General features: G+C 33.3%; 1 protein-coding gene across 3 annotated transcripts; it reads left to right on the top strand.

The window, feature by feature from the left end:
- Window positions 1-7300: 7300 nt before the first annotated feature.
- Window positions 7301-12381, top strand: LOC126689013 (G-type lectin S-receptor-like serine/threonine-protein kinase CES101). Of its 3 annotated transcripts, none has more exons than XR_007644391.1 (8): window positions 7301-7503; window positions 7619-8554; window positions 9693-9788; window positions 9908-10107; window positions 10196-10406; window positions 10563-10800; window positions 10904-11028; window positions 11124-11337. XR_007644391.1 is itself a non-coding variant. In XM_050383982.1 (8 exons), the coding sequence occupies exons 2-7, from the start codon at window positions 8359-8361 to the stop codon at window positions 11430-11432; spliced, it is 1137 nt and encodes a 378-aa protein (XP_050239939.1). In that variant the 5' UTR covers window positions 7303-7503; window positions 7619-8358; the 3' UTR covers window positions 11433-11434; window positions 12080-12381. The 3 variants fall into 3 exon arrangements, 2 of the variants coding, with proteins under 2 accessions (XP_050239940.1, XP_050239939.1); XM_050383982.1 differs by lacking the exon at window positions 10563-10800 and adding an exon at window positions 12080-12381 and having other exon boundaries at window positions 7303-7503; window positions 11124-11434; XM_050383983.1 differs by lacking the exons at window positions 10904-11028; window positions 11124-11337 and having other exon boundaries at window positions 10563-10898.
- Window positions 12382-13784: the final 1403 nt, after the last annotated feature.

The following is a 13784-nucleotide window of genomic DNA, read 5'->3' as shown; positions in this document are numbered from 1 at the left end:
TGAGTACTTGGTTTCCCCATAGGCTTGAGTCCGAGGACCATGCAAGGCCTTGGTTCTGTCCAAAACTTTTTTGAGTACTTGGTTTCCCCATAGGCTTGAGTCCGAGGACCATGCAAGGCCTTGGTTCTGTCCAAAACTTTTTTGAGTACTTGTTTGCTTTTTTCGCAGGTCAGCCCCTTGGCCATGACTGGGAGAGCTGACTTGAGGTCGGAAGCCCCTAGAGCTGCCCGTGCCGTTGGCACTACAGGATGTAAGCCCTGGCACCAGTTTATATTGGAGCGACAACTGTAGGTCACCGGAGATGGAGAAAAACTCGCGAGTCCCTGCTTGCTAGAGAGTTGACTCATGCGCCACAGGTGCTAACGCGCAAGCCTTCCCACAGACGGCGCCAATTGTAGGGACACGATTCTCGAACGGCCCAACAATGACGTTGGGCTCGCGCGTGAAGGATCCCTCACAATAAAATTTGTAGAGAGTGGGCTTGAAAGGCTAGCGTTTGGTCACAAGGCGTTGGTCCAAACCGGACTTTAGGGAACTCAGATAAGAAAAGGCTTCAGCCTGGATATCCAAGCCCTACCGCTTTGTAACTTGAGGGATTGGACTCCTCGGATCATGTCCGAGGAGCACTAATGTCTTTCTCCGGTTACCCGGCGGTGGGTTTTTCGTGGTGGTGGACACATATTGTCCGGGCATTCTCATCCCTGGAGTTTTTCCCAGGAAGTGAGATGGGGATCCCCTTTCTGATTAGTTTACCTTTTCTTTTATACTAGTTTACGTTCAATATCCCTCGTCCACGTGTAGGGTCAATTTTTCCAGGACTGATATTTGTCCCGTCAGTCTGATCCCGCAATTGTTGGGGATGGTCGATAAAGCTGAAGAATACTGCTATGTTAGGTGCAGAGCCTTATCTAGGAAGGGTAATAAGGGTAACTTTCCCAAGATATTTTAAATCTCCTCATGGATTTTTCTTATAGCTCTTTTTTACCCCTCTTCTTAAGGGAGCTTTGGGTCTGCTGAGGACTAAACTGTCATCGGCTGCATCTCTGGGCCACCTTCAGCCTTATATTTCCAAGCTTGGGCCATAATACTTGGGCCATAATCTTTTTCGGTTTGGGCCTGTGGACTTCCCATGAGCGAGCGGGTCTGGCCCATAAATAATCGAGCCCCACAGAAATAATATCACTTTCACATATATCCACTACTAATGCTATTTTTATTAAGTATCAATTAATGATCATAAAATAAATTTAAAAAAATGCTAAAATTAATATCAATTTTTTCTACAAGAGGTTTATAAGTTTGACATGATACTAAATATGATTGAGCCACAACATAATTTAATCATTTTTAATTATTTATTTTTCTAACGTGTTTAAAAATTGACACATAAAGCATGATAAAATTTATCATATCCTAGAATTACAACAACAAAAAATGATGAGAACTTGTGTGCCTTTTGACCTTATTGTAATAATTGTCCTTGTAAGTAATGCATACCACCAAATATTCCAAGGGAGGACCCCTGTTGTGGGATTTGGCTGGATCACTTTTTGGTGTCCAATTCATTTTCTTCTGAGTTAGAAGAAAGGACAAAAAAGATAAGCAATTTAGATTATTTTAAAATTTTTGTTTTTTTGACTTTCTTTTTTATGGAAAATAATGCAGTCTCGAATAGGAGATTGAAACTTGAAAGAAATTATGAACTTTAGTCAATAGTCATCTGTTAACTCTTCATGCGGCTTGGTAGGGAGTGCAGAAGTTATGTGAAAGTAGCAAGCGACTTTCAATAGTCATCTCATATGGTTCAATTCATGTGGGACTCCCTTCTCAAAAAAGGAAAAAAAAAAAAAAAAAAAAAAATCATGTGGGACTCACCAAGTGCTGTGAGCTAAAATATCTGCAACGTGACTCACGCAAAAAGGCTCTTGAGGTCTACATTGCCCCATGGGTTGTTAGGAACTTAGGATATATGAAGGAAAGACAATGAGTATTGTAGAGAGAAGCATGAGTGAGAGAGAATAAGAATGTAAGAATTACATGCTTCGGCCAATGAATTTTAAGTATATGTATACATGCACCTCTTCTGCCATTATACTAACACACAAAGCTCTTATCAAAAAAAATAAACACACAAAGCTAATGTCTTTAACAATCCCCCTTTAACTTAGGATAGAAGGCTTGATAATGCCTTGATTTTGGAATATAAACTTGTGAAGATGTCTTGAATGATACATTTATAGTTACTATAAATGACCAGCTTGGATGAATGATGGATCGAGTTTAATGGAGAAAGTTTCAACTACGGTAGTGGGCTACTATGAAAAATGAATGTCAAAAGACGGTTTCAATGAGGGCTTGGGAAATATTGGCAACTTCGTGACGAAGCACATACGAGCGAGATGCCAAATTTCACAAAGATTGTACCCAAAAAGAATGGAAGACAAGTAATATGTGTGATTGGGAACCTCATTAGAAAAACAGACCCTAAAATCTGAATCTACATAAAAAAAAAAAAAAAAAAAAAAAAAAAAAAAAAAAAAAAAATCTCAATTAATAATCAAAGTCAACAGTCTAATTTAGTGGATCCAAGGTTGTCAAAGTCGGGATTATACATAGGATCATGGGAAGTAAATGAGATCGTGAATCGTAAGATCTTACATTATTTGAGAAAAATACAAAAAATACACATTGGTATGTTAAATAATCACATAAATTATACATTCATTCATAAAAAACCAAAAATTATTTGCATCCATTTGATGTAATTACCATATATCACTATATCTATTTGTAAGCATCATTTAAAGAGGTCAAAAATCTCAAAACGTGACACTCTATCTTTTTACATTAAAATAGCAAAACTTGATCTATTGAGATGTTATTTTTCATTTGGGTCCAATTGAACTTTCTGTTAAGTTAAAGAATATTACAAAAAACTAAGATCGTTTAGGATTATCAGAATCGTACGATCTTACCGATCTTGAACGATCGCAAAGATTCTTAAAAGACCCGAATCATTTTGAACATATAGATTTATAAGATCGTAAGATCTAAATCGAGATTTTGACAATAATGAGTGTATCAATTCAGCATTCAAGTCCGATTGGATCCAAGATTAATCATTGAGTTGGTTTGGGTCTGTCTTAGTCTAATCGAGTCAAATAAGTCAGGTAAGGGCTACTGATTGATATGTCATAGGCAGTACTCCAATTAAGGTTAGCATGGTGACATGGCATAATGCTAATGTCACTGTTAACATATGTGGGGCTGAGTCGGCTGACCCAAAAAAGTGATATGTGGCACTAGCAAAAGTGCCAAAATCCAACATAAAAATAAATGGGGAAGGATATCATCAAAACGCATCTAGAGACCTTTTAATTGGTATACTGCTAGCTACCTCCTACTTTGGGGGGTAGAAGAGTTTTATGGCACATTTAGCAGTTGTGTACCTGTAGGTTAATCTAGTCAGCTATGAACTCATTTTTCTTTTCTTAATGTATGATCCTTTATGAAGATTTTTTTTGGGTGATAGTTCATGATAATAGTTCTTTCTCAAAAAAAAAAAAAAAAAATGATAATAGTTTTGAACAACATTTATGAACAACAAATTAGGTTTGGCTAGCTCACAACATAGAATGCCACTTTTTTTATTATTATTATTATTATTATTATTCTTATTTTTTAATCCCATAGATATCATCTGCATAGCTATTGATTTGGCTGAGCTCAATTAAGTCACAGTCTAACCTTAGGAACATAACTCTGCCATCCATTATATTGTTTTGATAAGAAGGCTAAGTGTGGAAAGATGGATAAGGGTATAAGGAAATTGCGGATGAATTGTATGTTTTTTCTGATCCCATGAGGAGGAGAAGGACTTGCCTTTTGGGTTGAAAATGATGACTTTGATTCCAGATCCATATTAGGCTTTGAGAACTGCCAGATCCATGTCAAATACCTTGACTAGGGTTTAGACCCTAAGATTTGAGAAGGGACACCGCCTTTGTTGCTGAAGGAAGTAGAAACTTAAAAGAAAAAAACAAAAATAAATGAAGCTATTTTGAGTTTTGAAGCAAATGCATGAAAATGCTGAAGAAAGTAAAGCTTGCTTTTATTAATACTAGTCCCCGACCCGCGCGTTAAGCGTGATAATATTATTATTTTAGTTATTATTTATTAATAGTTGGTTTTTCATTATCTTTTAAGTTAATAAAAACCATACATATACTTTTTCTTAAACCTTTATATATATGTTCTCCCCCCTCCCAAAAAAAAAAAAACCTTTAAATATATATTATTTATTTTATGTGAATCTTTACATATATAAACTCTATATATTCCATTTCTTTATATACATAAAACCATAGATGTGTGTGTATAAATATATATTATTTACTTAATGTGAATGTTTACATATATAAACTCTATATATTCCATTTTTTTATATACGTAAAACCATAAACTACTACTTCATAATGATAGTGACTAATTAGTTTTATCATTTTTTATAATGCAATATGTTGAATAAAATAATATGAGAAAAAAAAAGTAAAAATAAAATATATAACAATAACACCAAATTAATTATCTCTATTAATTATATTACAATTTTATTTATTTGAATTCAAACAAAATATTATATGTCTAATTTTTTGAAATAAAAAAATAAGAAAGCATAAATAATTTAATTATATAGAGGATGTGGCTGAGTTTAAATATTGAATAAAATAACATGAAAAAAAATGTAAAAAAATATATAAAAATAAACACTAAATTACCCAAATCATGTTATGTAATAGAATAATATCTATTTTATTCATATATATTATCTTTAATTTTTTATAACGCAATAGGATAACATTTAACAATGAAAGAGAACAAAAAAACTTAAAACACAAAACTAAATCACATCAACCCAAAGTAGAGTTATAATGAACACAAAAATTTATCAACTTGAAGTAAAGATGTAGGAAAAGTAAATAAAAAATACTCCAAAAAATATTGAGAGAGAGAGAGAGAGAGAGAGAGATAACATTTTTTTTAGGGAAAATTATGCAAAGAATGGAAGAAAGAAGGACAAATTTATAGTAAGATGATGCGAATATGAAGAGACAAAATAAAGGAAGATGAAGGGAAAGATGAATAGTGATATTAAGGTTGAGGGTAGTGGGGAGATGAAAAGGTAAGGGAGGGAAAGATGAATGGTGATATTAAGGTTGAGGGTAGTGGGGACTAGGGAGATGAAAAGGTAAAATAAGGAGAAATATTGGAGAAAGTGTAATTAATAATATAAAAAAAGTAAACGTTAAAAAAAATTATAGAAAAATTGGAAAGAAAAATGATAATGATGTGGATGCTGATGTGGCTCAATTGGAGCCCAACAACGATAAATGCTACGGTTCAACTTTTAGATATTATTATTATTATTATTATTATTATTATCTAAAAATACCCAAAACAAACAAGCAAAAAACCATAATTGTGTTTAAAGTTGAAGACTTTTTGTGGATAAAAAACAGTTACCTGCCTGTGAGAAGAGGAAGACACAAGAAGAAGTAAGTGAAAGCTAGGCAAGCCATGCTCTGTGTAAAGTTGTGATATTCAATTATGTTTTGTTGGCTTTAATTCTGTTTCAAATTTGATTGTAATTCATCAATCATTTCCCTATATATTTATGAGATTCAATGTAATGGGTTTAGTGTGTGTCGACATTGGTGAAGAACTGTGAAGACAAATCATCTCACGACTGGCTTGTGACTGACTCGCGAGTGGAGCAATCAGTGAAAGGTCACATGAGGAGCACATGCTATAAGTTGAAACGTTTTGTGCTTGATGGCATCTCGCGAGTGGCTCGCGACTTGGCCAACTCGCCACCTGACTCGCGAGATGCATTGCTAATTCTTTTGTGTGCCTTTTCTCATTGCTTTACCCATACTATAAAAGTCCACATTACCCACGAAATTGTAAAGAAAATTTCAGAGAGAAAACCCTAGAAATCCATTGGAGAGTTAGAGATTGCTTACCTACAATCCTCTACACATTTCTCTTAGTTTTCCTCATACTCATACCTCTCTAATTCCATATCATTTAAAAGGTTCTTAGTCCAAACACATATTTCACCCATTCTGAGTGTTGTGAGTTGTTTTGGAGCTCTTGGGAAGGTGGATGCAATTGTTGATAATTGTGAGATTTGGAAAGCTAGTGAAGACAAGATTTGGTGAATCTCGTTGGTAGTTGGGACTTGGAAGGTCTAAGTATAGAGGGTAGTCTAAGCTTAGAGGGTCTAAATTGTAATTCTTATACTCCAACTTATTCACTAGTAGATTGATTTGGCTTGAAGGGCCGTGGAGAGGTTTTTATGCTAAGCACTTCAGTTTTCCTCTTCGATAACACATCGCTGTGTTATCTTGTGTTTGCATCTCTCTTCCCTTACTTCTTGTGTTTTATACTTAATTGTTAATTATGTATGTCCATGCACTAGGTAGTAGTCCTGGTTAATTGCGCATTGATTACTTTTATTCCGCATCTAGTTGAGTAGATTAAAAGAAATTAAGTCGTAATTTTAAAATTCGGGCTCTTAATCAGCTCTAGTAGTTTTACTATTGAGCTTTCACTTTGGTTTTCAAAGAAACATTTGATCAAATCAGCTATGGGGTTTATGATGGGGAAAATTAATTTTATAATATTTTAATTAAAAGAATGCTACATTAGTTAAATATATGTCATGTCTTGTTAGTCACATAAATATTAACACTAATCGGAGTTAACAAAAGGATTAATAGTACTTATTTTTATACTTGAGGGACCATTGCACTCAGAGTGTGAACTTCAGGAACCAATAATTTAGTTTTGCCTAAAAAAATTACTAATGAAGTGATGGTGTACATTAGTTGCAGAGGCAATTATGTAATTAAATTTTTTTTCTTTGGTTTTTTTTTTTTTATTCTTTTGTTATCCATAATTTTTTTTTCTTTATTAGATCTTATAAAAATCAATAATTAAAAAAATATAACTTTTGTGAAATTATACTAGCGGTAACTTGAACCAATCTCAAAATTAACCATCAATTTTTAAGATTATAATAAGAGTAATGTGTATTTAAATAATGTGAAAATAAAGGTATAATGGAGGAAGGTTTAGAAGTCAAAGATATAGGCTGAACTACACCTGGAAGAGGAGAAAATATATCATATGTTAGATACCGCCTCCGGATGGAGGAGGGCTTAGAAGTCAAAGATATAGGCTGAATTTGTCGATTTGAGCATCCTTTTAAATGCTAGTAACGTGAAGGCGCGCACAGATATAAAAATAAAATAAAGGACATTAACACAAAACTAAGCTAGAGTACAGGCGGAAAAACAAGACAAAAAATGAAAAAATAACAAAGAAGCAGAGGATGAAAGAAGAAGAGGCAGACAAAGAAGACAAAAAATAAAAAGAAGAAGACCTGCTGCAACGTGGTGCTGACCTGATGGGTCGAGATCGTTCAACTTGAAAACACTGGTATGCTTCATTTCTATTACTTCTCATTTTAGCTCAAACAAGATTACTTATATATATATATATATATATATATATAAGTAAGAGAAGTTGATGATCAATTCAAATGATTCAACAGCGATTCTTACCCTTGACCACCTGGGAAAGTTGATGATCAATTCCAGCGGATTTGGAGGTGATCCTTTTGTAATATATTCTGGCGGTCCAACTGAAAACACAATTAGTGCTACTCTACTAGATACAGGAAACTTAGTAGTAAGAGAAGTGAACTCCAATGGCTCTATTGGAAGGTGGTTGTGGGAAAGCTTTGATCATCCCACTGACACACTTCTGCCTGGGATGAAATTAGGTGTCAATCACAAAACTGGGCGTAATTGTTCTCTTACTTCATGGTTGGCATCAGATGATCCTGCATCAAGAGCCTTCACACTTGAGTGGGAACCCAAGACAAGCCGATTGATTATCAAGCTGCGAGGGGTGCCTTATTGGAGCAGTGGTCTGATTGTGAAATGGAATAATGTATTATTGTTTGATCATATGGACTACAGTAAAACTCAATATTACATTATCAATAATGTTACAGATGCGGAAGGGGAGTACTTCACTTATTCCATTGACGCTAAATATGAAACGCTTCTATACCTGCAGAGCGGAGGAAGATCGACATGGCAGTTACAATACTGGGGCCCAATAATGGATAGAAATGTAGGAATTATGAACTTTGGTTTTTGTTATGGTTACGGTATGGAAGATGAAGGATGCGAGAGATAGAATCAACCAAAGTGCAGGAGTCACAAACAAAATTTTCAATTAAGGTCTGGAGGCTATGCAAATTCTCAGGAAGAATATGCTTCCAGTATGCGGGCTGATGACGACACTGCAAATCTTAGTCCTAGCGATTGCAGAGAATATTGCTGGAATGACTGTGATTGTTTGGGCTATGTTGATGATTCCTCTGGACCTGGATGCTATATTTGGAAAGGAAAATTGCAGTTTGTACAAGATAACAGTGGGAGCTCATCTCGTCAATATGTTATATTTACAGAGCCAAAAAGTAAGAAATAATGCTACTTTACATGGAACTGCAATTGTCTCATTTAAATCTATAATGTTTGTATATTCATTTCAATTGCTTAAAAAAAGCACAGTAAAGATTAGGCACCATTAGTCCAAACATAATTATGTTAGCAGTTGACACAAAATTATCACCGTCACAAATAAAGGGAAGCTAAGAGACAAATTCATATGAAGATAAAATTATTACTGACTACTTAGCGGTAAATGTAGACTTATAGTCCTCCACTTTCTTTCTTTCTTTTTTCTGCTGAATGTAGACCTATATTCCTTTGTTAGCCTTTTACCACTTCATGCATTGCTTGAAAAGTTGACTCAAGGAAAGAGGTTAGCCACATCTACATTATACCCCAAACAAACTAGTGGTCACAATCCACGCTCATTGTATATGCCTGATGTAGGACAGAACATACTCATACAAATATCCAATCAATTTGGGGCATCACAAATATGAAGACAGATCACCTTTGCTTATCTCTAGCTAGATCTAAAATTGCTTCATGTTACCTGTTTAAATTAATTTTCTCTATATAATACAAATGTTGTTACATGGAGAGATAGACCTGCCATACATGAGCTAATTCAAGGGCCAAACCTCCTTGAGCCAAAGAGGTCCAAATTCCTCTCCTATAAGTGTTTCTCTCAGTGAGATCTTTTTAGAATTTTGAGAGTTTCTTGCCTTGATCCTAAATTGTTGATCCCTTAAAACCACAAAGGTTTCAGTGAGTCGCTGTTGTTGATCATCAAAGTTTCGGGTTATTGCGGATGAGGTTCATTCATAGAGAAAGTTTGTGTGGAAGAATTTCATAATTATAGCCTTATAGGGCCAATGCGGTGGAAAGGCAAGTGGTGCATTTGTTGATATTATACGTAGGTTGTTGATGTTATATACAAAGTCTAGTGAATTTTGTAATCAAGTCTTTGAATCTTCTATAATCCTTTGATCATTTTCTTTCTTTTTTCTGTTGAATGACTATAACTTTTTGTCCAAACAATGTGAAAGGAGATGCATAAGGCTTGACTTTTACCATGATGTGAAAGAAAAAAAGAAGATGATTTCATTTATACATAGATAAATACAAACACATAAACAGATGCTATTTTCAAATTGAATGCAGAAAGAAAGAAATGGATTGCACCAGTTATCGCAACTGCTATACTTGTGCTTATCTTCAGCGCCTTCTACTGTTTATGGAGGATATATCGACTGCGAGGTATATCATCACAAATATTATAGATATATATATATATTTATATATTTTGCATTGTGTTCAAAACTTTAAGCATAATTTTATGAATGACTAGTATACTTCGGTATTACCAAACAAAATAGGTGATGTTAAAAGAAGGGAGGAAAAACACCTACTTGAACTCACAACACCGGATAGATTATTAGATGCAAATGAGCTTGAAAATGACCGAAATACAGGAAATAACATAAAAGTGTTCAGCTTTGCAAGTATCGCAGCAGCTACAAATAACTTTGCACCTGGAAGTAAGCTTGGAGAAGGTGGTTTTGGACCAGTATATAAGGTATGTTTCCAAAAAAACAAAAAATTATAAGATGTTTATTAGCTTATTATTCAAATGCTGAATACATCGCTGTTGAATTAAATTAAAGGGAATATCACTTGAGGGGCGAGAAATAGCAATAAAACGATTATCAAGAAATTCAGGACAAGGATTAGTGGAGTTCAAAAATGAGCTTATACTTATAGCTAAACTCCAACACACGAATCTTGTCAAACTCCTAGGGTGCTGCTTTCAAGGAGAGGAGAAGATGTTGATCTATGAGTACATGCCCAACAAAAGTTTGGATTCCTTTCTCTTTGGTTAGCAGTACTCTCACTCTAGTCCTATGTGATTTCAAATATTGTGCATTGAATAAATTATCAAACTATTTCTGAATATAATGAAATAATCAAAAAAAAAAAAAAAAAAAAAGAATATAATGAAATAATCATACTTCACTATTCCTCGCAAGACAGATCCAACTAAAAATGCTCAATTGGATTGGAAAAACCGAGTCAACATCATTGAAGGGATTGCCCAAGGATTACTTTACCTTCATAGATTCTCAAGGTTAAAAGTAATACATAGAGATTTGAAAGCTAGTAACATTTTGCTAGACGAAAACATGTGTGCAAAAATATCTGATTTTGGTATGGCAAGAATTTTCAAGCGTAATGGAAAGGAAGCAAATACTAATAGAATAGTCGGGACATAGTAAGTTAGAACATGTATTTAGTAGTTAGATGAATTATCTATTTTACAACTCCTTTAATCCATTGGTTTTTATATTAGTGGTTACTGTCCCCTGAGTATGCAGTGAATGGCATTTTCTCTGAAAAATCTGATGTCTTCGGCTTTGGTGTTCTAATGCTTGAAATTGTGAGTGGAAGGAAGAACAACAACTTCTATCATGTCAACGGCCCACTAAACCTTGTAGGATATGTAAGTTTTTGAAACTTATTACAGATTTAGCTATCTTCTTTACCATTCATTTTTATCTATTACCAAAATTTTAATACAAATGATGCCTATTTAAGGCATGGGAGTTGTGGCAAAGAGATGCTGGGCAAGACCTAATGGATCCAACTTTAAAAGATTCATGTCCTATGCATCAATTGCTGAGATTCATTTGTGTGGCTCTCTCATGTTTAGAAGATAGTGCGGCAGACAGACCTACAATTCTAGAAGTTATTTCTATGCTTAAAAATGAAATTGTGCCACTTCCTATTCTAAAAAAACCAGCATTTTTCACGGGAAGCAATGTCATTAATGAAGATTTACTGGGAAAAGGGTCAGAAAACTATACATTAAATGGCTTGTCCATTTCTAGAATGGATGCAAGATAGAGGTACGGCCTTCCATAACTATGCATTTCTATTGAGTTACACTTTTTTCCCCTTTTAAAATATGATAAAAAAAATGAAATATTACAAAAATAATTCAAAGGAAATGCAAACTAGTCCTTACATTCCCCCTCGGGACAATTAATTTGTACCCTTGAAGTATAACAAGATGGTGCTCTTTCCTTTCACATGAATGGTGGATCTTATAATGAATTTAATTAGTATGACCCACTCTTCATGTAAGAAGAGTATCACATCATTTTACTACACAAGGAAACCCCGCCCCAAATTTCCTTTGACTTTAAATATTAAGTTATTATTTAAACCATTTATAGAATAATCATATTCAAATTTCTAAAATTTAAATTTTGAACTTTTATTGACCCATTTTTATTTATACCAAAGCCATATTAAATTTTATTTATTAATTGTAAATGAAAATATTAATAATATTACTCTACAACTTAAGTTACATTTCTTAAATATAAATATTTTTGTTATTAGATTTACAACTAAAATAAAGTAGTTTTCCATAAGTTTATTATAGATTCTTTTCCGCAATTTATTATTTTTCATTACCTATCACGTTATATTTTATTCTTAAAACTTTTATATTTGATTTAATTTTATTCATATTTTATATATGACAGGTGCTTTTGAGGATGATTTTTGGACCACGGTATCCAATTTTTATTTTATTCTCTTTTGTGAAATTATTAGAGCAATAAATTGTTAAAATTACTAATTTTGTGTTTTGTTTGTTGTATTGAAAGAAATTCAAAAAGAATTTGTTCAACTTTCTTATTTATTGTTTGTATGTGAAAAATAAAATGTGAATCATACCGGAATATCCGGCCAGTAAAGGAATGGGTATTTATACCTCTCGTTGGCACATGCTAGCAAATTCCCTATGACCATTTATGCTCATTTCAAATTGAGTTAAAAATAAATAAAAAATAAAAAACCTAAAAAAAACTAAAATTTCAAATCAAAGCGTAACTAGAAAATGTATTAAAAAAATAAAAATAAAAATAAAAGGAAAGAAGAAGATGAATTATATATGTACACATACATACATGTACATTGAAGGCAAGGCAATCGAATAAGCTATTTCCCATCTTATGCTCATTTTGGGAGAAAAACTCATGTGAGACGAAACAAGATAGGATGGGTCTAGCTAGTGGGACATTATTACCAACTGGAACATCCCTAAGTCAAAATTGAATTTAAACTTCGCTTACCTGCAACAAAACAAGATTGGAAAGCTAATTTTCTACATAAAATTTCAAAATTCATTGAAGTTATATTACTTACCAAAAAAATTATTTAAAAAGAAAATTCAATGAAGTTATGTGGTCCTATCTGAGTAAAGAATATTTGCTAATAATGAAAATCGAAAACTTGAGAAAATAGAGTTGAAGAATGATAAAATTATGGATCAAAAAAAAAAAAGAATGATAAAATTAAAATTAAAACTATAAAGAAAAATAAATCAAAACCGAAGTTAACACGACAATTCAATTTAGAGCTGTAATGTTCTTGGACTAGCAAATTTCACTATTCGAATATTCAAACTTCACCATTCTATGTCTAGTATGAAAAGTGTTAGAATTGGTAATTTAACATGTCTAGAGCAAGAGAGGGAGTAAGAGTTATGATTAAGTTATTAAATTCATTATTTTCTAATGGCTTAAACTTTAGTAAAAACTGATAATTTAACAAGAAACTCAATATATTAGTTTGAGTTGTCTTTGGAAATGGGTTTTTGAAGCTTGAAGTGGATGGAGTCTATGGATCTTGTAGTTTCACGCTTGTGCTTCCTTGCTTCTTCTAAGACCTCGTGTTTTTACGAGGACACAGCAAGCGAGTCAGACTCCAAAATTCCTTGAGGGTTATGGCATGCAGCTATTCTATTCTGCCATTGATTACAAAGAAATTAAATGCATCTCATGATTCTCATGTTCGACCTGCTTGTTTTCACTTTTAGTATTGAATCCTTAGCTGAGTTCTTAAGCTTGATGTTCCTAAGATAAACCCTTAACGAACTTACATATTTGGTAGTGATCTTATGGCTTCACCTGTGTCTGCTGCTCATTAGAAATTTTGAATCTTTGATATATATGTTTGTCATTGAATCACTTTTTTTGTTTCTTTTGTCAGGTTGAATGACATGATTGAATTGATGTTATTCTTCGTTCTTGGTTTGATAACTTCATTTGGGGAGGGAGGAAAGGCCGGAGAGATCACTACCGAAGTTTAGATTGTTTTATGTTAGTAAAGACCACATGTTCTTCCATGCCAAAGAATTATTGTAGATTTATATATTTTTGGATACGTTTAGAAACTTTAACATTT

This window comes from Quercus robur, chromosome 6 (genome assembly GCF_932294415.1).
Source record: "Quercus robur chromosome 6, dhQueRobu3.1, whole genome shotgun sequence".
Lineage (NCBI taxonomy): Eukaryota > Viridiplantae > Streptophyta > Magnoliopsida > Fagales > Fagaceae > Quercus > Quercus robur.
Note: the sequence above shows the minus strand (reverse complement) of the source record. Positions and strands in the feature narration are given on the sequence as shown.